Source organism: Zonotrichia albicollis, chromosome 2 (assembly GCF_047830755.1).
Source record: "Zonotrichia albicollis isolate bZonAlb1 chromosome 2, bZonAlb1.hap1, whole genome shotgun sequence".
Classification (NCBI taxonomy): Eukaryota; Metazoa; Chordata; class Aves; order Passeriformes; family Passerellidae; genus Zonotrichia; species Zonotrichia albicollis.
This window is the reverse complement of record NC_133820.1, coordinates 88,477,307-88,500,808: the sequence shown is the minus strand read 5'-3', so window position 1 is coordinate 88,500,808 and position 23,502 is coordinate 88,477,307. Positions and strand designations below refer to the sequence as shown.

Here is a 23,502-nt window from a genome sequence, read left to right as displayed (position 1 = left end):
CAAACAAACCCTGAAACAAATTCCCAACAGCATCATTCTCACTAGGAATGGGGCAAGAATTATTCTTTCTCTTTCAAGGCACTTCTGTACAACATCTGGACAAGCAATCACATATACCCCTAATGATAATCCAAAAACTGGCACAAAAGCAGCAAGAAAAGAGGAGTCATAAATGGCAGACCTGAAAGATGCTTTTAGCATCCAACAGAGTAGTTTTTCCCACAAACCACTTGCCAACATCCTGACACATAAACACCTCTATATTTATACAGTATGTGATTTATATCTTGCCAATTGCAATATACGTCTCTTTAGGGATGGCTCCTATCCATACTGGCACCAGCAAAGAGCTCACAATATTTCTGCTTTTCAGAGATTAAAAAGAAAATAACTATGTGGTGTGTCAAAGGCAGGTAACAGAAGCTGGAAATACATCAACAGAAGCCTTTTAACACTAAAATACTAACAAGGTACCTGATATGCAGATTGTTCTGAAATTCATAACTTTTGAAGATAAAGCATGCAATTAGAAGGTTTTTCTTCTCTTTATGTGATGATTTATAACAGTACTATCTCTAAGAAGACATTGTGCAAATGCCTTTCCTTCTTAAAGTATTTTACAGCTTAAACACTGTGCAAATAATATAGAATAGACACCTGTGAACACACCTGTCTCCTCCACCAGGTGAGTGAACCAAATGCAGAATGGCACATTCTGTGTGACAAGGCAGAGGCAGTTTGTGCCTACAATTATGTCATTGCAGTGACTTGAGGACAGATTCTCAGACAGTTGTTAAAAAAGGAAATTTTATCACCAGAAATGGTCAAGGGTTTTCTTGCTTTTGTTGGGAAATGCCAGCTCACGACAACTGAACCTATTTTAAGGAAGCATCTTTGAGAGTGCCCTGAGTTGGGGCAGGTGTTTGAAAGTGCTGGAAGAAATAATTTTAATTGCTTAAATTAAATCCCACCATCTCTTCGAATGGTAATCCAAAAGAAAACACAGGTAGAAATTCAAGTTGCTCAGTAACACATCCTGTGTTTGTCTCCAGTGCTGTTTAGAGTGACGTGCCCCACATTATTTAAGTGCAGTCCTTCCTTCTGAAGCTGGGCCACTCTCCAGCAGGAATACAAGTGTCACAGTAGTGGGTGGGATTACTAGCAAGTAGACTAACAGCTCTTGCTCTGAGTGCTCTGGATATGTATTCTGCTTTCTAAAGATACTCTCCACAGATATGGTTCATTCTGATAGTTTGCAAAAACTGTGGGCTAGTTTCACACTTTCCCTCTCCTGTGTAGAAAACTACCAGCACCAAGAACATGACAAGATTCATGCAAAGAAACCCCAAACACAGTATCCCCCTGTGCCTTTGTGGTTTTGAGCCTTAGTGAGGGATGGATTCTTGCCTGTTTATTAATAATTCCTTACAAAACCAGATTATCATCACAGTTTATAGTAAGGAAACTAGGCAGAGAGATCTAAGCAGAGTTTGTTGCTGAAGAGAGGACAGTTTTAGGGCAAAGATTGCATTTCAGGAAAGCTCAGAGCTTGGTGGACACTTTGTCTGGTGTTCAACAAGAGTGCCAGCAGTTAGCCCAGACTTCTCTTTGTGGTTTCCATCTACCAAGGGGACACTGAAAGCAATGTCAACTTCAGCTTGACCTGGCATGATGAATATCCACCAGTTAGACTTTATGTTAAGATATCAGTCTTAAAACTGTCAGAGGTGAGAAACTGACATGTATCCTTCAGCCATCCCTGTTTCACATGTGCTAACTCCTAGAGAAAGAAAAGCAAAAGGTTAGAAGGGATCTTACTGGTTTAAATTACTCATCAAGAAATCTATTGTGCACTCATCTGTCAAACCCCATTTCTTTATCTCTGCATGATCAAGGGCTATATTACCTTTTCCAGGACTGCTGAGACAAAAAAAAAAAAAAAAAACAAACCAAAAAAAAGAGCAAAACTAATATCAGCACTTACAAAATGTAATGATGTAAATCAAGGCCAAAAAATGCCCTTTCAAAATTCAGTTTCCTGAAATTTGAAAAATAAAAATAAAAATAGACCCAGATATCCTAAACAGAGAAAAATAAATCAGGTACCAAAAATCTTTCCCAATCACAGAAGAAATTTTTGCTCATGTAAAACTTTTTGAGCTGGCCCTGATCTGCACTATGTTTCTGGCACAGGTAGATATAACAAAGAATCTCAACCTCCCACTTTTGTGGGCCACTAGGAGAAAAAGAGGCTTAGCCAAATATTTTGGCACTATTACTTATCATTACTTAATATAATTACATCATTACTTAATATAACTTATAAGGTCCATTTTCCAAGACCTCTCTAAAGATCTTCTGGATAACATACATAACAAAGATCTGTATTATTTCTGTAATACTACCAGATTAATTTAACCTGCTGATTGTCATCAAGAGAAAATGTACTCCATAGCCAACACATGTATGTCAAAATTAGCAGAAAGGTTTTTCCCCTCACATATTAGAAAATGTTTTCTTGACAGTTAACAAAAAAATGTTATTTGAACCAAATATTTTCTGCACCTGTGTTCAAATACAAAATAACAGTTGTATTTGATGGATTTTAATTTGAATAGGAAAAAAAAGATGCTTATATGTTCTTGTAAAATATATTCATGCATACAAAGTTCTCATAATAAAAACTAGAAATATGTTCTGTACCCTTGTCCAATAATACTGTAGCCAGAACCTGAAGACACAAAGAGGTCAAATGTAAAAATAACTGTGTATGAGAAAAACAAAAATCATATGCATTATAAAAACTATTAATAAATATATTACAGCTGATTATGCACATACCAAAATCTTACACTCCCAATTTCAGACATCTATGTTAAAGTAAACATTATATCTAGTAGCCTTTTCATCTAGCATTTGCATTCCATAGATACATTTACATATGTAAATACAGTCTGATTGTTTGTCAGTTGTGTGTCACAATTTTGTTTAATGTTGTCCTCTAACATAAATCCCCTTGATATATTTGTAACATAATGAAGAAACAATCCCATTGTACATACACACATATCTAAAAATATATATAATGCATGTTCTATTTCTATTCCTCTTTCCTGCTGAACTTGTTTGGACGCTCATCTGGCAGTGCTGATCTGCACTGTTCACATCAACAAGAAACTGCAGATGCTGGAAACAGACAGCGAGATTATTCTAGACTTCAGCTCTACAAATATTTGGGTTCAGGACTGTAGAATCATGAACACAGCACAAAAAGCAATAAAAATCAAGCACTTTATCAAAGTCCAAAAGTAATTTCCTGGTACTCTGTACCAACTCTGCCAGCTCTGCAGGGATAGAGACAAAAATGGGAGAAAATTACTATTTCCAGTGGCCTTTTCTGGATGAGGTGGGTTGGTATAACGCTCCTGGAGTTAGTTATTTTCAGGACTGCGTCTCGGAGCACTACACACACGTGAGTCCCATGCCATTCTGTGTACAGTGTGGGTGCCAAATTTAGATCTTTCCTAAGTTGCAGAACAAGAACATCTTCTTCCTATTTCTACATTTCTGGCCTGGTTGGAATAGAAGGCTTTCACATTTGAGTTGTGCTGTATTCACACCCCAACCTGTAATCAAAAGTCTGAAGGTTGTAAAAAAAAAGCACAGAACAAAAACCCTCCACAGCTGCCAAATTCATAAACGCAAGAGCTGTTCCAACAAAGTAATTTTTTTAACATTTCATAAAAATGAAATTAAGGAAATGTTGTTCGTTACCCCCTGGAGTAAGATTTCACGGCGCGTTATTACATTCTGAAGTAGTTACCACTTTGTTACTGATCCGGGCTGGTGAAACAGCACTCCAGCCCTGATTCCCTGGGCTTAGGTAACCGAGCAGGGAGTGGAAACCTGCGAGTCCTCTATTCAGCTTGGTAAACACGGTCTTGTCTGTCACTTCTCATTGTTCCTCTTCAAAGTACAGTCGCCACCTTATCTGGCAACAGCTTTCTTGAAGAGTGCTGCTCATGTGAAATAATCATTCACCACCGAGGCCAGCATTTCCTTAACACAAGAAGAAACATTTATCTTGCTGTTAATGGTTAATTAATTTTGAAAATGTATATTACAACACAATAAAAAAAAAAAAGAAAGAAAAGCCAGGCCGGACAATGGAGCAAAATGTCTCTTCCTCAAATTGACTCCTATTTAGTTCTTCCAATGTCATCCAAAACACAGATAACTTTTCTTTCATGAATTGTTCTCCTGAATGATTTATACATGTTGTGTTATCTGAAGCCCTTTCCAGATCCCCTGTGGTTTCAGCCAGCCATCAGCTGCATAATTGTTAATTTTAACACTATAAAAGGTTCTGATGCCGAGGAGATAAAGCGTCGGAGGAAGAATTAATTGAAATGTATCTTCCAATCACACTGGTTCCCTACTTCCAGTTCCACAAAAATTATACATTGGATTTGAGGTTAAAATAAATTTACATTTGTGCTACCCATAAAGCTTTTGGACTAGTAGAAAATAGATAAGTTAATTGTTTCTAAAACCCATAAAGGGTTTATCCTGAGAATAATTCAGGGCAGTCTCCTGTTCATAGCCCACAGCACCGTGAGCAGCCGGATAGGGGATTCTTCCCAAGCTACTGCAGACATAATTGGTCAGGAGACATGTGACAGAAGTCTTTTACAACAGCAGGTGATAGACTGACAGAAAAGGAGCTCAAGCTCCACCAATATTTAATCTGGATATTAAACACTCTATGCTTCCCAGAGCCACTAATACTTTTTTTTTCTCCAATGTTCACTCTGCCTGTACGCTCCAAGTGAAATATTATAAAGTAAAGCTACCAGGTTTTGATTCTTTCATTTACATTTTTATCATAAATATATAGAAAATGTACAAAATTCATTTAAAAGGCTATTTGGAGGAATATAGTTGGGGCACACAAATTCAGAGATCATGGGATTCATATTTAATTTACAGTTAGATGACTGCAAAAAGCTAACCCCATTTAACTGAGGCCCCTGAAATGGGCTGTATCTCTGCTGATCCTTTGTTTAAACATTATCACTATTATCAAATGTCTTTTGCCAGACTCTTTAGAAATGCACTGAGATGTAGATTTTCTGGGTGCAGAGGAGAGTAAAAAGCAGCAACAAGGTCTGTTGCTTTTCTTCTTCATCCTCTGTTCAGCTATATCAGAGCACCAGCTTCCCACCTGTAAAAACCCCAGTTCAGACCTGGCACAGAGAAAAAAACTGAGGAGTTTCATCTCAAAATTCAGCAAATATTTGTCTACAAAACTAAAAACTGCATTTCTGCGTAAGGAGGTACAGTGTAAAAACAGAAAAAATCTGAGATGAAGGGGGACTTGCAGAAGCTGAGAGGGAAAGCTTGTACAGCACCTGCCCACACTGTACTTGGATTTAGTCCATTTCTTGAGTCCTACTTTCACAAATACCAAATTCAACAAATACAGTGTAAGAAAATACCCATATTAGAATCTGCTTTATGCTAAGATGTATTATCACTTGAAGAACATTTTATTGCTGAGTAAAATACTCAGCATTTTCCCTAACTATTAGGTCTCTCACAGGAAATAACAGCATGTTAGTTATTTCAAGTCACAGAGCAAATGCAAGGATTATACATCTTATATTTTAGGACACAAAGACACAGCACTCCAAAGCAAACAAAGATGCCAACTGAGCTGAGAACATATTTATATATTACACAGAATGTTGTGTTAAGAATGTAAGAGTGTTATAAAAAGCTCTCCTCAGCTAAGCTCAAATATGGCAAACGGGGCCAGAAATGGGCAAACTTTTGTCATTATGAATCATGGAAAATAATTCCCATTTCTCAACAATCCATGTCTCTGATTGCATTTTCTGTATAAGCTGAAAGTGGGTAGGTAGAACTGTAGGCAGAATCATAATGCAGCAACAAAGCAGCAATGATTTTCTAAGTTTGGGATATTGGGTATTTAATTTTGCTTTTAAATCCATACTGTGGTGGGCACTTGTGCACACAATAGAAAAGGAGACATGTCCCAATCAGTTTATGAGATAGTATGAAGAAAATGTGTAATAGAGCAACCAGATAGATATAAATAGAATAATACAAAGAAATCTAATCTACTGCAAAGCTATAATTCAATCCTTCTGCAACACAAGTGCAAAGCTAAACAGGCTTATGAATAGCACAAAAATACATATAGACAAAATTGTATAGCTTGTGTCATCAAATAAAAACCTTGAATTATTGCTTATCACTGCTATTTCACTTTAATAAAGGAAAAAAAATCTAATGACTATGTCAAGAAATAAGCATTAATAAATTATAATTTTGTATTGAGCACATAGGAGGAATGATAAGATTTATATGCTCCGTTTTTACTCTCCCTTTCTCCTCCCTTCTTATTCCTTCTATTTTTTTCCTCCATATGTTTATGTGTTCATGTTAGAGGCAGGGAAAAATTAATATTGAACATAGGACGCAAATTCCAGTCTTGCTTTTATCTTGTGCAATTCTCCTGATTTCAGTAGGGATTTGTTTCTTTTCTTTTAACATGAACACATAATTTAAGTTCAGGGTCTTGTGATTTTTTTTTTCCTTTAGAAAGAGGAATTTTATACGGAATCAGATCTCTCTGATACCCTGAGATGAGGAAGATGCAAGTATTCAGCTCCAAGACTTCCTTTCTTCTTTTTTTAATGGCCACAGTCTTATTATTTGGTATAGGCCCTACTAATTATTCTTGTAGGGCTTTTCTTTCCCTCTTCCATACACACAGAGAAATGCATGCACATCCTGTTCCATTAAAAAGCCAGGTAAACCCCTCAGCTACACCCTTCAACCTGAGCAGCCCATGTGCATACTATGGGTTTGAAAAGTGACATATGCTTTTGTTTGGGGAGGAGGTCGCTCTTATTTCATAAAGCAGATTAACTGCTCCTTACAGCTGCATTAAAGGAAGGCAGCAGTTACACCCATAGCTTCAATGACATTTCACCCAACCCACAACACAAGGAATGTAACTCAGAATAGGGGATAGCCTAAGATCCAAGAGACAAGTGCCGTCAGAGATGTAGAACAAGTATTTTTAGATAATTGGCATGGTACATGACAGTTTGGAGAGCTAAACATTACTCAAGGTAAGTAAAGGCCATTGTCTATAAACAGCTCTGGAGAGGTCATTGATAGAAATGTTACTGACTGTGCTCTGTCTCTCTGCACTCATGGCTGGGGCAAGAAACAGGCCCTGGGACAATTATTGTGTTGAGCCACACCTGTGAGAGCCAGCGATGACAGCTGTAACTTCAATCAGGAGTAAATATCTGAGTTTTGTCCAACTGGGGACAGGTGAGAAAAGCATCTTGAATTATTTGAGACTATAAGATGAATGCACATAAACTACTTTGCATTAACCCCTCATGTGAATGCCCTCTTTCATTTTCTCAAAGTAACTCCTGTGGAGTTTCATGCTGAAGGTGAAGGATGAAATATCAGTGAAATCAAGTCATTACACCCGAACACCAGTGAGCAAGTTTTGAAAACCTCAACTTTGTACCTTTGTTTAGACAGTCTGAATGCCCTATATGAATAAATGGGCTTGGTTTTTTCCCTATTTTCCTAATTCTTTTAAAGGTTGTATTCAAGATCAAAGCTATTTCTTCATGGACACAAATATGCATAATGGACAGGTTTATCTTGTTGAGGTGGAGAACCTATTTTAATAGTCTGTCCTTGAAAGCTAATGGTTCCAGTTCGGTTTTGGGTGTCACTGATAAAGATTGTAGTGCAGCTTACATATCTGTGCTTCTTAAATTCGTTGTCATTTTTATTGAGGCAAATGATCTTGGCACACTATTTGTGGTTTCATCAATGACAGAGACAATGAGACAAATTGTCGACAAAGATAAACAAATGGGGTGCCAGGGATTTCTGCACAGAAATTTGCCAGCTCATTGGGGATCTGGTCGAATTCATTGGACACATAGGCTATTAATGAAACTCAATCATTAAGATATATGAAGCTATAGCAATTTTACTGCCACGGGTTTCAGTTCTGTGGGTAAGCGTCTTCCTCTCTGCTGTGCTTCTTTAATCCTGGAAAGTGTTTAGGAGAGTCAAGAGGAGCCAGAAGCTCAGAAGTGCTCATGGGTCAGATGACTTTGAGGAGCCTTGAAGATCTCACGGGGAGTGGGGTGTGGTAAGCTGCATGTCACGAGTTTGGGTGTGACTGCAATGGGGCTTGGAGCTTTGGAGACATGTTTGTGAGGAAGGTGAAGAATGACCTGCACATCGAGTCTCAAAACCAACCAGCCAGAGACCTGCCAGTTGGCAAATGCAAGCAGCGAGGGAAAGGAGTCTCCCTGGGCCTTTTACCTGTGCCACCACTGCCTCTGCTGGCTAGTGATCCTACTGCAGTGGAACATCTTCTGCCAGTCTGCCGGCTGAGAGAAACTCTGGCTAGGACTGGGATGGGTGAAGAAGTCATACATGGATTTCCCTTCTTTGTTTCCAGAGGTAAAAGGAAAGCTTTAGGCTCCATTCATACCTTGTTGATGCTCCAGGCCAGATCCCACTCACTGACAAAGCCTGTTACAGGCTGCTCTGTAATGTCCTTAGACATTGATAATTACTGATAAATCAGCTTCAAACATCTTTCTTGGTACTTCATTGTCATAAGTAAACATAGTGTACAAACAAACTGCCAGTAAAGACAGATCTATGCCAAGTCCTTCTGATTTTGAAATACTATTTGTTGGCTGCAAAGCGAAAGAAGAAAGGCTCCCTTCCTCCCACCATGGCAGCTCTGGAACTGTGATCAGCAGGGCTGCTGAGGGTGGCAAGCAGCTTCAAGAGCTGATGGCCATGGTGTTTCTGCCTCAAAGGAGAGCTTAACTTCATGGTAATTTTTATTTCAGCCCAGAATTATCCCCTCTAAGAGAGCAAATGTAGTGCCTTCCTTAAGTGAATTTCAGTAACTGGCACATAGGATGAGGTTTCACAAGTAGCTTATGCTGATCTCAGACTCTGCTGCTGTGGAAGGTCCCATGTTTCTCTCTGCATTCACCCTTCCACTGCCACTTATTTATCAGTGTCAGCAATCAAACGTGTGTTTGTGTGACAGGTGAAAACTAGTGGGTTTATTCTTTTTGGGATGGTTGTTTTTCAGCTGCATCAGACAACCAATCTGACCACAGCTTTCAGTGCTGGTGCAGAGGAAGAAAAGGGTTCTGGAAGGAAGGCTCCAGGAGTATGTGTCTTCAAACTATACTATGGATATCCTTCTGGAACGTTATTAGATCCTTTTCTAGCAACGGTGTTTGTTTTTAAAAAGGGCTATAAAGGGCTTCCTGTTTCAGTCTTGGTGCTGCTCTATCTAGACACTGACCTTCCTTTTGGAAGGAGCATGGAAACCCGTGCAGTGTCATTGCATGGCATTGTAGTGTCTTGTATGCACTATCCCTGCATTCCATCAGACACAACACTGGTGCAGAGTTTTGCTGTCAAGCTCAATGAGGGCTGCAAGGGCTTATGTTCAGATCAGTATTAGACTCAGCTCTAGACCTTAGCAGGAAATACTAATTCTAGCAGATGTGCTGGGTGCAACTGTTCCTGGTTAACTCAGGGACAGCAGCTCTCTTTGAACCCAAGAGCCTGGAGAGATACTGTCTAAAATTTGTATGGGAAGGTTGGAGGCAGGCCCATTCAGTGAGGCATTCCTGTTGATATCACTTTGAAATTCACTTTGTTATTTCCCTCCTCTCCTATCTGCCAGGATTGAGATTTGTTGGCCCCTGCATAACTCAGCAAGGCTTGTTTTTGCAGGTTTTTTCTGGATGAAAAGAAGAAGCAATAGCAAAGCACCATAGAAAAATCCTGGCAGTGAGGTTCAGGATGAGACCGGGAAATGGGACTAACTTGTGCCCCAAAGTTTTGTGTAACCTGTGAATTTTATCCAGCCAGCCATAGGCTGAGACCAACTCCATATTTGAATTAGACTGATTTAAATAAATAATCATTAAAAGAACAACAATCACCTGAGCTCTGATTCCCAACCAATGTAGAAATGAGTTTGTTATCTACACAGAACTATCTGGTTGGGTTGTTTGTGTCAGCTGAATATAATACCTAGCAAGTTCACACCCAGCTATTTACATCTCTATGTTAGGATCCAGGACCATGTAAACTAGAGAGAAATCATGTTTAAATTAAATGTACTTAGATTCCTCACCAGAGAAAACAGGGAGTAAGATACATGGATAAGAAAAGTGAAATTTTATTGTATAATCTTATCTGTAATAACCCTACAGATCAAGGACCCACTGAATTATTTCTGATTTGTTGTTGGAATAATCACAATGTGCACAAATACACTAGGAATAAACTTTGAGCATGTTTTTTATTGTTAGACTTCTCACATCCCAGATTCCCCATCATGTTCAGTCCTGTGTAGATAGTTATAGTAATGATCTTTTATTAACTTGGCTGAAATAACTGCCATGACTCTCAATGATGACACTAGTGCTTAGGTATTTGTATGTCTAAGCACTTACATAAGTAATCATATCACAATGTCAAATTATTGTACTTATTATTTTGCAAATGCTACAACTGCCACCTCCTGTTAAACACAAAAAGAAAAAGAAAGAGCAAAAGAAAAAGAAGAATGTCAGAGTGCCTGAAGGATTCCTTCCAGTTTTGATTTAAACTCTCTGTGCTGTGAGCCAAAATAAACTCATTCCACCTACTCTTTGAGGTGAAACTCTCCTATTAAACTCACCTCTGCCTATAAGAAGATCCAAACATCCACAAGCATAGCTGTGTTTGAGGGAATCGTACATACAGCTGGGAGAGAGAACTTTCACACTTTTCTGAATGCAAAGGACATTACACTTTCAGTCTTTCCAGCAATGGTAGGAACTGAAAGTTCCACAGTCTCCTCATCATTAAGATAACCAGTCATGCCATTAATAGGGAGAGAGGAAAAGGGGCTGGCAACAAAGCAGTTTCATGAACTGGCTTTTTACTTGGGAAGGCTTGAACTTAACAGTGAAGTCATGAAAGACAGTTTGGGCAATTTACTGCCTGTCTCCAGTAAACCTGGGACGCAGTCCAGGAGAGCCCATGTACTTCAGCAGGCTTTCAGTGAAGTCTTTAAAGAAAGTATACTTTTTGTATTTACTATGTCCAAGATCACAGGTATTTTTAAGGCAAACAAGTAACCTATTTCTTGTTTTCTGTCTACCTATCACACACAAAGCACTTGGGCGGGGGAGAATACAGTCATCTTATTCTAGAAAATCCAGATATTAATGCTGATGGAGTGTATGAACGTGTTTTGTGTTTTACCTGTCCACACAATGACCAGAAGAAAAAAGGACAGCAGTTTCACTTTTTCCATGAGACAACATTTTAGCTGGCTGGGATCATACCTTGTTTTTGTGATTTCATGGACTATGTTTTAAAGTATGTCTCTTCTGAAATATGGCAGCTTTTTTGATGTTTTTAACAGAGTTTCTCTGTCAAATGAAGCAAAAGAAAGCACATGATGTTTTGTTGGTCAAATACAAGAACTGCTATTGCTTTGTTGTACAGCAATATTATCAAATCTAATAGGTACATCTGCAACATCTGCAACATTTTTCTAGGATCACAGCAAGAGATTATTCATTAATTTTTTTTCTTTCATTGGCATTTAACAACTTAGTTAAATTACTTTTCAAAAGAAGGGCTTAACACATGCTTTAGGAAAAGTACTTTGGTGAAAAGAAGAGGTAGAATATCTTGTGGTTAAGATATTGAACTATAGAATGGTTTGGGTTGGAAGGGACCTTAAAGTTAATCTAGTTCCAATTCCACTGCCATGGGCAAGAATGTCACCCGTAGATCAGGGCCCCAAAGATGTGCTTCTGGTGTCTCTGTGATATGACAAAAGAAAGATATGGCCCTCCTGACCCAATTCAGTAAAAGACCATGGTTTGGCCATCCAGAAAATCTCATTTTAGGTTTCATCATCTCCAGTTGTTTCTGTTACACAAAGGCTACATGCACAGGAGCAAGTCCCTGTGAGATAAGATACATCACAGCACGTCATCTACACCACTGGAACTGCCACTCATCCCATATTCTTATAGTGCTTGTGACATGGCTTGTACACTTTTTTCTCCTCTGAAGGATGTTTTCCAGTTACTTCTTTTATCCCAAGGTTGCCATGACCAGAGGCACTGAGCATTGAGGAGCTACATGGTCATGTTCACATACCAGCTTGCTTCATGGGAACTTGTTCAGGTAACTCCTAGTGCAGCAGGACTGGACTTCATTTGCAAAATGGAGTAAAGACCCACATGAATCCAAGAAAACTGAACTTTATATAGTCTTTGTTCTAACCATTGTTTAACCATCCTACTTGGAAAAGAGTTGAAGCATTAAAAAACTGGAGGGGGTGAACAAGAAACAATACAACAATCTGTTTCTATCATAAGGAATAAATGTGCTTTGGGCTGATTCCATTCAGACTGTACAGATATTTTCAAGGAATTTAGGGCATAAAATCCCATTGAATCTCCTTGAGGGAATTAAAATCAATGGAACTTAGGCACTCTCATACTTTGAAAGATCTGCACTTAATTCTTGTGTCTTTTAGAAGTTCCAAGTTTGAATTATTTACTTTCTGGACAAATGAATACTTTTTGGCATGACCTTCTTCATACTCTATAAACAACATCTGATAATATGTAAGGGAAAGTTGACAAGAGAATTGAAAACCAAAAGAACAACTTCTGGAAATTTTGATTTTATTTTACCCACTGAAATGAAAAGGCATCTCCAGGAATGCTGCAAAACTTCTTGCTCTTTTTAAGTCTGTTGCTGCTTGTATGTTCTGTTCTCTTATTCTTTCTACAGAATCAGTCATAAAAGTCAGATTTTTCAATAACACTAACAAAAACCACCTTTCTCTTTTATATCACTGATAATAAACATCCTCACATGTGAGAATATTATGGAAGAAATTAAAATGTACATAAAGGATTACAAACTTTCCTGCACATTACTCTAAACAAATTTTACACACCAAGAGCCAAATTTGTTACTGATTTGGTACACCATTGACAACTTTTTGCCAATGCTATCAATCAGTGACAACCTTTCCTTTTTTCATGCAATCCAAATAACTTGCATTGACATTTCATATAAATTATAATACAATAAATGATAAAACTATTATAAAATATTCCAATTATGGATCTAGAGAATGCAGTTGGAAGGGAAACTCATACAGAAATGGTGCAGAAGATTTACTTTCAGAAAAGATTTGAAACACAATAGAAAGGTGATAAAGTGTGGGGGGCAAATAGCAAAGCCATGACAGTGATAAAATTGTGCTAAGAAGAAAGAGGAGGCCAGAACCAATTAAACCAGAGAGTAAAACAGAACATTTCTTCAGCATGTCACTGGGAGACATGCTCACATATGATCATTTTGGCAATGCTCATTTAGGGGAGGAGCAGTGGTGCTGATCACACGTGTGGGTAGGAGAGGAACAGCGAGTTTGTGGGCTGGGAACCAGCAGGATGTGTGGGCTCTGAAGAATGGAAAGGACTACATGAAGAACTAAGTTAAAACTGATTCTTCCCATGTCAAATATCCATACAAAGAGAGGCAGAAGAAAACTCCTGTCCTAGGGCTTTGTCACTCTTGACAAGTTAGTCCCACTTGTTTTAAATGTCCTTCATCCTTCTCCAGGCAGATGCAGGCTCTGCATACCTATACTCACTATTTGAAGCATGTTTTTTTCCAGGATTTAACTGGAATTCACATCTTAAGCTCATTACCTCTTCATTATCCCCACAAACACAATTTAATTCTCTCATCTTTGCATTTAATTTTTATACCCCTAAGGAGCAGTTCTTTCTCCTCTCCAGCTTAAGTAACAACACTGCTTTCAATCTTCACTTGTGTATCAGTGTATGCAGCACATTTTTAGACCTCTGATCAAATTTGCTGCATTCTGTCCACTAATTCCACATTTTTCTTGAAGTCTAGCACTGCACAATATACTCCACAGAAGCCTTTATGATGCTGAAAAAAAAAAATATCTCAGTCTTTCAGAAGTATCAGTAGTAGTAGTAGTGTGTTTGCTTAGTAGGAGATGATTATACACACCTAACAAGTATTTATAGCAACAAGTTATTAAAAAATAATAGATTACTTTTTTAAATGAGAGAAAAATCTAAATTTGGAGATGAAAAAAAAATAGTCTAACAATTAGTATTATTGAAACTGCCCATTTAAGTGAGGAAAATAAAAAAAGAAAAAAAAACCATCAGGCAATGTTTGCCATAATAAGATTTAACTATTCAACAGACTTTGGAAAATTAGAATAATTTCTGTTCAATGTGTATGCCAAGGGAAGCCATTACAACGAGAAGTTTATGGTGAGGATGTAAGGCCTAGCAAAATCCCAAAAGCTGTGTTAAGAATGCAGGCCAAGCAACCATGAATTCACTGGTCCTTGGGTTTTGACTCTCTCTGCCTATGCTCACCAAACACCCACAAAGCGCAGCTACTCCTTACCAATGTGACACTCATGCAGAGGCAGAAGCTCCTTTTCTGTCCTCTGCTAGAAAAAATCATTCTGAAGCACCGAGAGCAAGTGGATGCAAAAAGTGGAATGGTCAATGGTCACCTGTCTGAATCAGGAACACTAAACAGAATCTATTTTGTGCTATTGGTGTCTAGCTGATTTAGGTTGAGCAGGAGTCTTTATAAACCACACTCCTGAGAGAAGATGAAGAGAATATGGTGACTATGGCTCATCTGAAACTGCTCCTCAACGGAAACCAAAGCATGGTGACTGAGCACAGTGAAGAGATTTGCTTGGAAAGCTGTGGCACCACTGATCTGAGATAAAAATGCAGCTGTAGATACTCGTGTAGGTGTGGTGTGTAGGGGTAGGCACCCTCTGTGTTTAACTTATCTGACCACTAGAACTGGCTTGTGACCATTAACTTTGAACTTTCCTGAGTGACATTTTGCTTCCTCCTAATGAATGGAATGCAGAAACTGTCCATTCTTACAAGCAGATAAACAAGACACTGACCATAAAGAAAAAAAAGCTGTGAGTCGAAATCCAAAGAGATATACATTCTTTCCATTATGGGCCTCCCTTCCCTAGTTGTTTGTAGTCAATTAAAAAGTCATAATCAGAAGGCAAACAGCAAAGATTTATGCTTAACTCTTCTTCAGAGGGGAATGGGACAAATTCTGATCTTCTTCCTAGCCTCCTTACAAATCCTGAAATGCCTGTCAAAGGTTTCCAAACCACAATCTTATCCAGTAGCATCTAAGACCTTGTCTTCAAAATTGCATAGATGTTTTTGGGACCTGTCTGGCACCCATGACTGGCAAAACAACCTTTTGTGTTTTACGGTTATGAATCAAATTAGACTGGTCATTGAAATGTATTAATTCCAGGAAAAAAATCCTCCAGGACTGCTGCACAGCCCTAAGAAGTGAAACAAGATGATTGTTGTCACTGTAAAATGTTGATTGAATTTAAATGTAAAAGTCTTCAGAGATTATTTATATAAAGAAGCTTGTAGTAGAAGACACCAAAAATCAAGGCTTGCCTCTCCTAACAGGGAACTCTAAAATTATACAAGGCAGTGACACCACAATGATAATGTGAATTTCTTTGGAAAAAGGAAGCATGAGCACTGCTCAGCCTTTGAAGAAGAGTTATGGCAACTGCCTGAACAGGGAAACCTGGACTCTAGAGACAGCAGTCTCCATCCATGTGAGCTCTGATTTCATCATGTGAAGCAGGGGAAGCTTACACATCTGTATTACTGATGATCTTTCAGTAGTTCCACGTGCTGGAAAGGTATTTATCTGGCCTTTCTGGAGCATCTAAGCCTGTCCAGAAACTCTGCCAGAAAACTAATTCTCACCTTCACTTCCCCAGACAGGGACTAGCATGTAACCACTCAACATCATCCTTTTTTTTTTTGGTTCTAAGACTTCCTTGGCTGTGGTTCTGATCAATCTTCCCAGGCAGCTAACAGGATTAAGAAGCAGCAAAAAATTTACTCCTTAAAGTACATGAAAATATCTTGCTGTACAAATGGACTGCATGCAGATTAGATAAACATTATGGAGTCTCAGCAAGTTCAAATAGGCTGAATTTTAACGTTTTCTTTACTTCTAAAAGTAGTAAGGACCCCGTCACCACCTTCTGATCAGAACTGCTATCAATGGTTGCGTGAGATCTAGGTCTGGTGTTCCTGCAAGAGCAGCTCCAGTGTCCTGAAGCACAGAGATATAAATTAGGCTTTGCTTTTAAAATAATATACATTAAGTCACAGAACATATTCAACCCTTACCGAAATCATAACATTTAATTTTAAAAAAAAGTACAGGACTTTTCTATGCTTCCCAAATGAGTAAAAAATTTTTTTAATTCTCTTCTAACTTAAAATAGCAAACTAAATGAACCAACGTTTTTATTATAAAAAGTTTACTCTCCAGCTGAGTATTTGAGTGCCAAGTTCAATCCAGAATCACACTTTCACAGCCAAATTAGAAACTATAAACTTAGAAACCAGTGTTTTATGATAGAATGCTTTGCCAGGCACTTCACTAGAGCTTGGGCTACCAGCTGCTCTAATAATAAGTGAATGTTATTGAAAAATAATAATACCGAGCATTTGGAAGCACTCTGTAACAGCAAATGAATGAGTTTAGCGCATTATGCACAATAAAGAGCTCACTGGGTAAAACTCCCTTTCTCTCTACAGGTGTACTGGACTACACAAGAGGAAAAAGACTTGGGAGTGCTCACAAACCTGCCAAGCTCCATGGAAGCAGAAGAACGATCAGCCTGCCAACCTGTTGGTGTGCTTAGGATTCCAGCCTGCCCAGCAACTTCGGACAGCTGAACGTGACATGGAACCGGTGACTGATACCCTACACGAAGAAAAATGTCAGCTTTCAAAGTTGGGGGGATGGAAACGCTTCCGTGCACAAAGGGAGCCGTGAAAATGCAATGTGGCTCTGCCAGTGCAGGGGAGCGCTGGGGCTCCCGAGCCCGTAAATCAGCTCTTCAGTCGGGAGGCACGGCGAGGCGGAGATGCTATCGGGATAACCACTGTTCTTCAACTTCTTTTTATCTCTTTGATTCGCTACCTGATTGTTAGGCTCAAATAAAAATTAGGAGGAAATGAGCTTGCTGCCTTGACACTCACTTTAAACTCGGCTTTAAAAAACACGAGAGATTAGATATTTGGTAAGAATATGAGAAATCGGACAATATTTGGAGTGAGGTGTAGTTACATCTACTGTAAGCAAGCTGGCAGAATTAACACATGGTTATTGAGAAGATAGCCTAACTCCCCCTTTAATATTTTTTAAGGCGCTCTCATCTTGCTTGATGGAGCACAGCACTGCATTCTGGAAAGCCTTGTTTAGCCTCCGTGCGACAATGCATCTGCTCGGGTTTTTGTTCCCCCCCCATTATCATCCCTCCCCTCCACCTCCCTCCGGTAGCGGAAGGAAAGATCGCGCCCTTGAATTTGCATGCGTCAGGAATTGACAGGTCAAAGGCAAGTAAATCACATTATACACGACTGTATTGTTATTGTATCGATAACAACACATTATCAGAACAATTAACACACTCGCACAACTACGCGGAGATCACAGCAGCGGTTTAACAAAAATCCAGGTAAGTAACTAAACTCCGATAAAGCCTTCCCTTTCTGTGCTTGGGGATTTGAAGCTTCTCCGAGAGAGTGTCTGTGCCTCAGCGTTTGTGTGTGTGTCTGAGTGTGCCTGTGTGTGTGTCTGTGAGTGCGAGGGCTGTGCAGGCAGCGCTCCGCGCCGCGGCCGCGGAAATCCCCGCGGGGAGAGCAGCCCCAGCCTCCTCCCCGCGCCGCGGCTGCCTCCAACCGGGGGAGACCTGGGACCCTCCGGTCCTTCCTAACACCAGTCCAACCTTGCTCCAAGCGGAACTGATAAGAGTTCCCATCACTTGGAAGTGTCTTGAAAGCAGATTACCAGGGAAAGGCAGACCCCCTGTAACTACCAGCATCGCTGAAATAACAACGGGTGGTTGTTTTAGTAGTCAGTGGTTGCCGCAAACCTTAGGAGAGGGGAGGGGGAAAGCTCTTTGAAAAACAGACCTTCGAATAAAGTATTTCATCTGCGACTAGAAAAATAGACTTGAGCCAGTACTGAGCCATTCATAGATTTCAGCCCGTGAAAGAGTCGTGTACAATAATTTATGACCAATAAATTCTATTACCGTTTTCACTATTTGGTGAACTGAACGCAATCAGAAACATGCACATATGAATGCAATGAGTTTGCAAATGGGGACATTTTTGGAAGACAGTCCATGAGTTGAGGCATCTTCTCTGCTGGAATTTAACCGAGTGCTTCTTTTTAAGACCAGTTTACCTGTACCGGACTCTGTGGGGACCTGCGAGCTGGTGGTTGTGCTGTTCTCAGACAGACATTGACCACTGACCAGCCTTCCCGAGCCCCATGCCGTCACCCGCGGCCCTTCCCCACGTGGTTTCCATGGCACACCTGCACACCGCCCTGCCTGCACACCGCTCTGCCACTCGCACAGACCCAGAGCAGCACGGAGTGACCCACGGGCAGGGGTTGTCCTGGGGGCACCGTCCGTGCAGGAGCTGCCAGACAGGGCTCACCCATGTGCCCGCCCTGAGTGCTTCACACGGTTCTGTCGCGACACGGGGCCATCGCCGTCCTCCACAGCGCACCCTGCTCTCGCACCGACGGGCTCGGGGTCACAGGGAGGGGGAGAGAGGGTGTGAGGGAAGCAGCACGGGAGGGAAGAGCGGGAAAAGAGCCTCGCTGGAACCGAGCCCACTCTGCTTTCCGAGGGCGCTGGCGGGAGCGGGGCCGGGAGCCTTCGGGAGCCGGGGGTGCCACTGGTGGAGGCATCAGTGAGTCGCTGCTGCTTGTCCCTCCCCGCTCTCCCTCTCCGCCCCGCTCACACTCCAGTAGATGTTACTGATTCTCACCCTGCTCATGGCTGCGGCCGGGAATGTATGAACTACGCTCTTGCCTTCCCCTGAGCTGAATCCGGGCGCGATCCCGCCGGCACCGTGCGAAGGGAAGTCGATCAAGCCGGCATCCGATCTGTGCGGAGAGAGACAGGGGATGAGTCCTTAAATATCAAACACAATAACGCTACATGTGATCGAGAGATGTAGGAAAGAGTTTCCCTACACAAACGGCGGCGGGGGGAGGGAATATACGCAGCTGGAAATATTGTCTGCTGGAAATACTGTCTGTTCATCCCAAAAGGGGAATGCGCTGGCCCATGGGGTGATAACCTGATCTCCAGGGCAGAGTTACCCTCGCCGGGATCAGCCCCCCTTTTCACTTTCGAAAAACCCCATTTCCCCGCCAACCCTGTATACCAGCCAGCGCCGGTAGATATCTTAAGGTCTCCGTTTTGACCACCGACAGGTACTTTTTTTTCCACGGGTAACTGGACTGTAGGAGGTCAAGCGTTGGCAAGGTGGCTTCGGAGGTCGAGAGAATTACGTTTAAGTAGCAGTATATGGGTCATAAAACACGAAACGGGAGAAGATGCTATTAACAGAGGAGCTGCTCGGTATTTTACACTCTGGCCCTGACAGGCAGCCGCGGGATCCGGGCGGTCTCACCGTCGGGGAAAGCGTCGGGAACCACGCTCCGGTGGAAGGCCTGCGCTCGGATTCTCCCCAAACATCCCGCCCGCGGAGCAGCTGCGGGTGGCGGTGGCGGGCAGAGGTGCGGTGTGGCGGCAAGCAAGGTGCGAAGCCCAGCGGCTGGAGCGGGGCACCGAGCCCGGCGGGAAGATGGAGCGGGCTCCGCGGAGAGGAACGCGGACGCGACGGCAGCGGGCGGCGTGACAAAGGAACCCCTGAGGCGAGCGGGCACCACTTCCCCCGCGGGACGTCCCGGCCGTGCGCCGGGCCGTCAGGAGTGTCCGGTTCGGCGGGGCCCCCGGAGGGGCTGCGACCCCACGGGCGCATCGCACTCGGGAGCTCAGTTCCGGCTTTTCCTTAAAAGGGCGGCGGAGCCGTCCCGGCAAAACCTAGCCCGATGGCAGCACGGGAAAGAGTTAATAGTTTATTGGAGTCGGCGCTTCCACATACCACAGGGGTAAGTCAAAACCGACCCGCCGGAGCACAAACAAGGCGAGCAAGTTCACCCTGACTGACAGGAGGTGAAGAGCACGGTCGGACAGCTCGGGCTGGGGGCACCGTGAAGCGACGTCCCGAGCGACCAGGAAAAGACGCGTGGATGTTTTTGCGGTGCCCGGTGCCCGCACTCGGGGATGCTTTCCAGGGCTGCAGCCTCTCCCCGCCGGCAGCCCCGGCCCGGGCCGGGAAAGCCCCGAGCACCCCAAACACTCCGCATGCGCCGCCCGGCCCGGCCCCGCCCCGCCGGGTCCGCCGAGGGGGCGTGGTGAGCCTCGGCCCCGCCCCTCCCGACGGGGGCCCCGCCCCCGCCCCGCCGGCGGCGCGCAGGCCGCGTGCGGGGATATAGGGCGGCGCGCGGCGCGGGGGCACGCGGGGTGCGCGCGTTGCCTGAGGCGGCGCCGACGGGGCGAGAGGAGGGGGCGGCCGCGCCGGCTGCGAGCCCCCGCCGCCGCCGTGCAGCCCGGCCGGCGGCCCGCCGGGCGCGGACCGCCGAGGATTTTAATTAGGTGTGTCCCCCGCCTCCGCCGCCTCCTCCTCCTCCCTCCGCCCCTCGCCGCTCCCGCCCGCCCCGCCGCCCCTCCGAGTCGGCGGCCAAGAAAACCCAGAGAGACCTGGCGGCTGCCGGAGAAGGGGGAGTCGCGCGGCAGGCGGAGCGCCCCGTATCCCGCCGAAACTTGGCGAAGTTTGTCCGGCGGCGCGAACCAGGAGGCCCGCGGCGCCCGGCGGCCGCTCGCGAACGGCGCCCGGCGAGTATGAGCGAGGAGCGGGCTGCCAGCCGCGCCCCCCCGGGCGGAGCGGGGCGGCTGTGAGCGGGGCGACCCGCGCCCCCTGGGGCCCGAGCCGCCGCGGACCCCGTCCCGCCCGGCCCCGCAGCGCGCCGCGGCGGGCTGCCCTCCGAGCTCCGCGGGCGGCGATGGCACCGGGCGGGCTCTGACCGCCGCCCCGTCCAGGGCTTGCCGCCGCACCGGAGACTGCCGAGCGGCATCGCGTCCGCAGCGAAGCGAGGACACTCACGCCGCTCGCCTGCTGCCGGGTCCTGCCCTCGCCGTCGAGACTCCTCTGCGGTCCCGTCTGGACTCCGGCCGCTGTCGCCCGCGGGGTGTTCTGAGGAGGAGCCGTGGACTGGAGACCGGCGGTGCAGAGAGAAGCTCCGAGGCCCAGGCGGGGAACGGAGGCCGTCCCGCCCGAGCCGCCCGCCGCAGCGCCCTGACGGGGAGGCGCCGCCGCCGCTCGGCAGCGCCCCGCGCCCGGAGCGGGGCCACCGCGTGCCGCCGCCCCGCACCCGCGGGAGTCCGTGCCGCCGCCACTGGGCACCCGCCGAGATTGCTTTTGGAGGAGCGGACCGCGGTGGGGGCGAGGAGGAGGAGGAGGCGGGAGACAGCTCCGGAGGAGGCGGCCGCCAGTGCGGGGCGGGCGGCGGCTCGCCGGGGCGGCGGGGGGACACCATGTCCAAGCCGGTGGATCACGTCAAGAGGCCGATGAACGCTTTCATGGTGTGGTCGCGGGCGCAGCGACGAAAGATGGCCCAGGAGAACCCCAAGATGCACAACTCGGAGATCAGCAAGCGCTTGGGCGCCGAGTGGAAGCTGCTGACTGAGTCGGAGAAGCGGCCCTTCATCGACGAGGCCAAGCGGCTGCGGGCCATGCACATGAAGGAGCACCCCGACTACAAGTACCGGCCGCGGCGGAAGCCCAAGACGCTGCTCAAGAAGGACAAGTTCGCCTTCCCCGTGCCCTACGGGCTGGGCGGCGTGGCGGACCACGAGCACCCGCACGGGCTGAAGGCGGGCGGGCTGCATGCCGGCGCGGCGGGCGGGCTGGTGCCCGAGTCGCTCCTGGCCAACCCCGAGAAGGCGGCGGCCGCCGCCGCCGCTGCCGCCGCTCGCGTCTTCTTCCCCCAGTCGGCCGCCGCCGCTGCCGCCGCCGCCGCCGCGGCCGCCGCCAGCAGCCCCTACTCCCTGCTGGACTTGGGCTCCAAAATGGCCGAGATCTCATCTTCCTCCTCTTCCTCGGGCTCCGGGTTGCCCTACGCCTCCTCGCTGGGCTACCCCGGCGCCGGCGGGGCGGGCGCCTTCCATGGGGCCGCCGCTGCTGCCGCCGCCGCTGCCGCCGCCGCCGGGGGGCACACGCACTCGCACCCGTCGCCCGGTAACCCGGGCTACATGATCCCCTGCAACTGCAGCGCCTGGCCCGGCCCGGGGCTGCAGCCGCCGCTGGCCTACATCCTCCTGCCGGGCATGGGCAAGCCCCAGCTGGACCCTTATCCCGCAGCCTACGCCGCGGCCCTATGACCCGCGGCCGGAGGATGCCCGCGCAGAGCTCCGGTGCCCGCCTGGATGGCTACCGGCGCATACGTGCGGACGGGGAGCGGGGCGAGTCACCGCCGGGACCGCAGAGGGTGACCGGGGCAGGCGATGGGGAGCGCCGGGGCGGTGGCCGACCTGTTGCGCGTCCCCTGCTCGCTGCCCCGGGTAGAGCTTGTGTGTGTTGCATGCGGTCTGTGCAGATAGCCCGGCTGAAACAGAAGAGAAAAAAAGAGGAAAGAAAAGAAAAAAGAGAAAAAAAGAAAATAACCTATCCGGCCTGCCCCCCAGAGTGTGTGTTCGGGACAGACACGGGGTGTAGCGCCCGTCCGCCGCTCCGGCTTTCCCTCCCTGGCTCCTCCGCCCCGCGCGGCGCTCGCTCAGAACAGTCCCGCTGTAGCATCCCGCCACTGAGAGGAGAGACAGGCGTGGCTGGGGGGGAGTGAGGCCCCGGCTCGGCGCGGCACTGCCAGGTGCGGCCCCGGGAAGGGACAGGGTGGATCTGTCCTTGGTTCGTGGCCCCTCGTGGGATCCACGCGAAGAAGGATGTCGGCGGTGTGGGATGCTGCCCGTCCCGCGTGGGTTTCTGCCCTCCGCTGCTACGGGATGCTGAGAAGCGCGGGTCACGATTTCCATACGATAAGACGCGTGACTCGGACCCCGTGTGTCTCCCCCCTCCCCTCCACTAATTAAGTCTCACCCTCAGACTGTAAATTTGTATATCTCTGTGGAAATGTTAGGTCTCGGATGGAAAACTCTGTTAGTTACTTCGCCCACGGTCGATTCAGTTTTAACCTGAAAAAAAAGGAAAAAAAAAAAGGAATGCCTTTCAAAGGGAATAAAAATATTGCGAGACTGCTCAAGGATCGCAATATTATCTAAGGTTAAATCAGACTTTTTTGTCTGAGTGATAATTATCTATTTATTATTTAGCTGAACTGAAACAGAGCTTTGCT

At 45.3% G+C, this 23,502-nt stretch overlaps 2 protein-coding genes across 2 annotated transcripts; one reads left to right on the top strand and one right to left on the bottom strand.

Moving 5' to 3' along the window:
* Positions 1 to 17,524: 17,524 nt before the first annotated feature.
* LOC141728302 (uncharacterized) lies at positions 17,525 to 20,460 on the bottom strand. The gene is made up of 4 exons (XM_074536202.1): positions 20,359 to 20,460; positions 19,722 to 20,134; positions 19,071 to 19,188; positions 17,525 to 18,977 (listed from the first exon to the last, which is right to left on the bottom strand). Exons 1-4 carry the CDS (start codon positions 20,458 to 20,460, stop codon positions 18,834 to 18,836), a joined length of 777 nt encoding a protein of 258 aa, XP_074392303.1. The 3' UTR covers positions 17,525 to 18,833.
* A 164-nt stretch (positions 20,461 to 20,624) lies between these two features.
* On the top strand, positions 20,625 to 23,428 carry SOX21 (SRY-box transcription factor 21). The gene has a single exon (XM_074535620.1). It carries the CDS (start codon positions 21,689 to 21,691, stop codon positions 22,532 to 22,534), a length of 846 nt encoding a protein of 281 aa, XP_074391721.1. The 5' UTR covers positions 20,625 to 21,688; the 3' UTR covers positions 22,535 to 23,428.
* Positions 23,429 to 23,502: the final 74 nt, after the last annotated feature.

Bases quoted from the DNA above. Each gene is read 5' to 3' on its own strand.
- LOC141728302 (XM_074536202.1), bottom strand. From the start codon at position 20,460: ATGCGGAGTGTTTGGGGTGCTCGGGGCTTTCCCGGCCCGGGCCGGGGC. The intron at 19,189-19,721 runs GTGAGACCGCCC...CTCTCCGCACAG, and splicing joins TCCCGACGCTTTCCCCGACG to ATCGGATGCCGGCTTGATCG. The intron at 18,978-19,070 runs GTGAGAATCAGT...TGCCTCCACCAG, and splicing joins CGGCCGCAGCCATGAGCAGG to TGGCACCCCCGGCTCCCGAA.
- SOX21 (XM_074535620.1), top strand. From the start codon at position 21,689: ATGTCCAAGCCGGTGGATCACGTCAAGAGGCCGATGAACGCTTTCATG.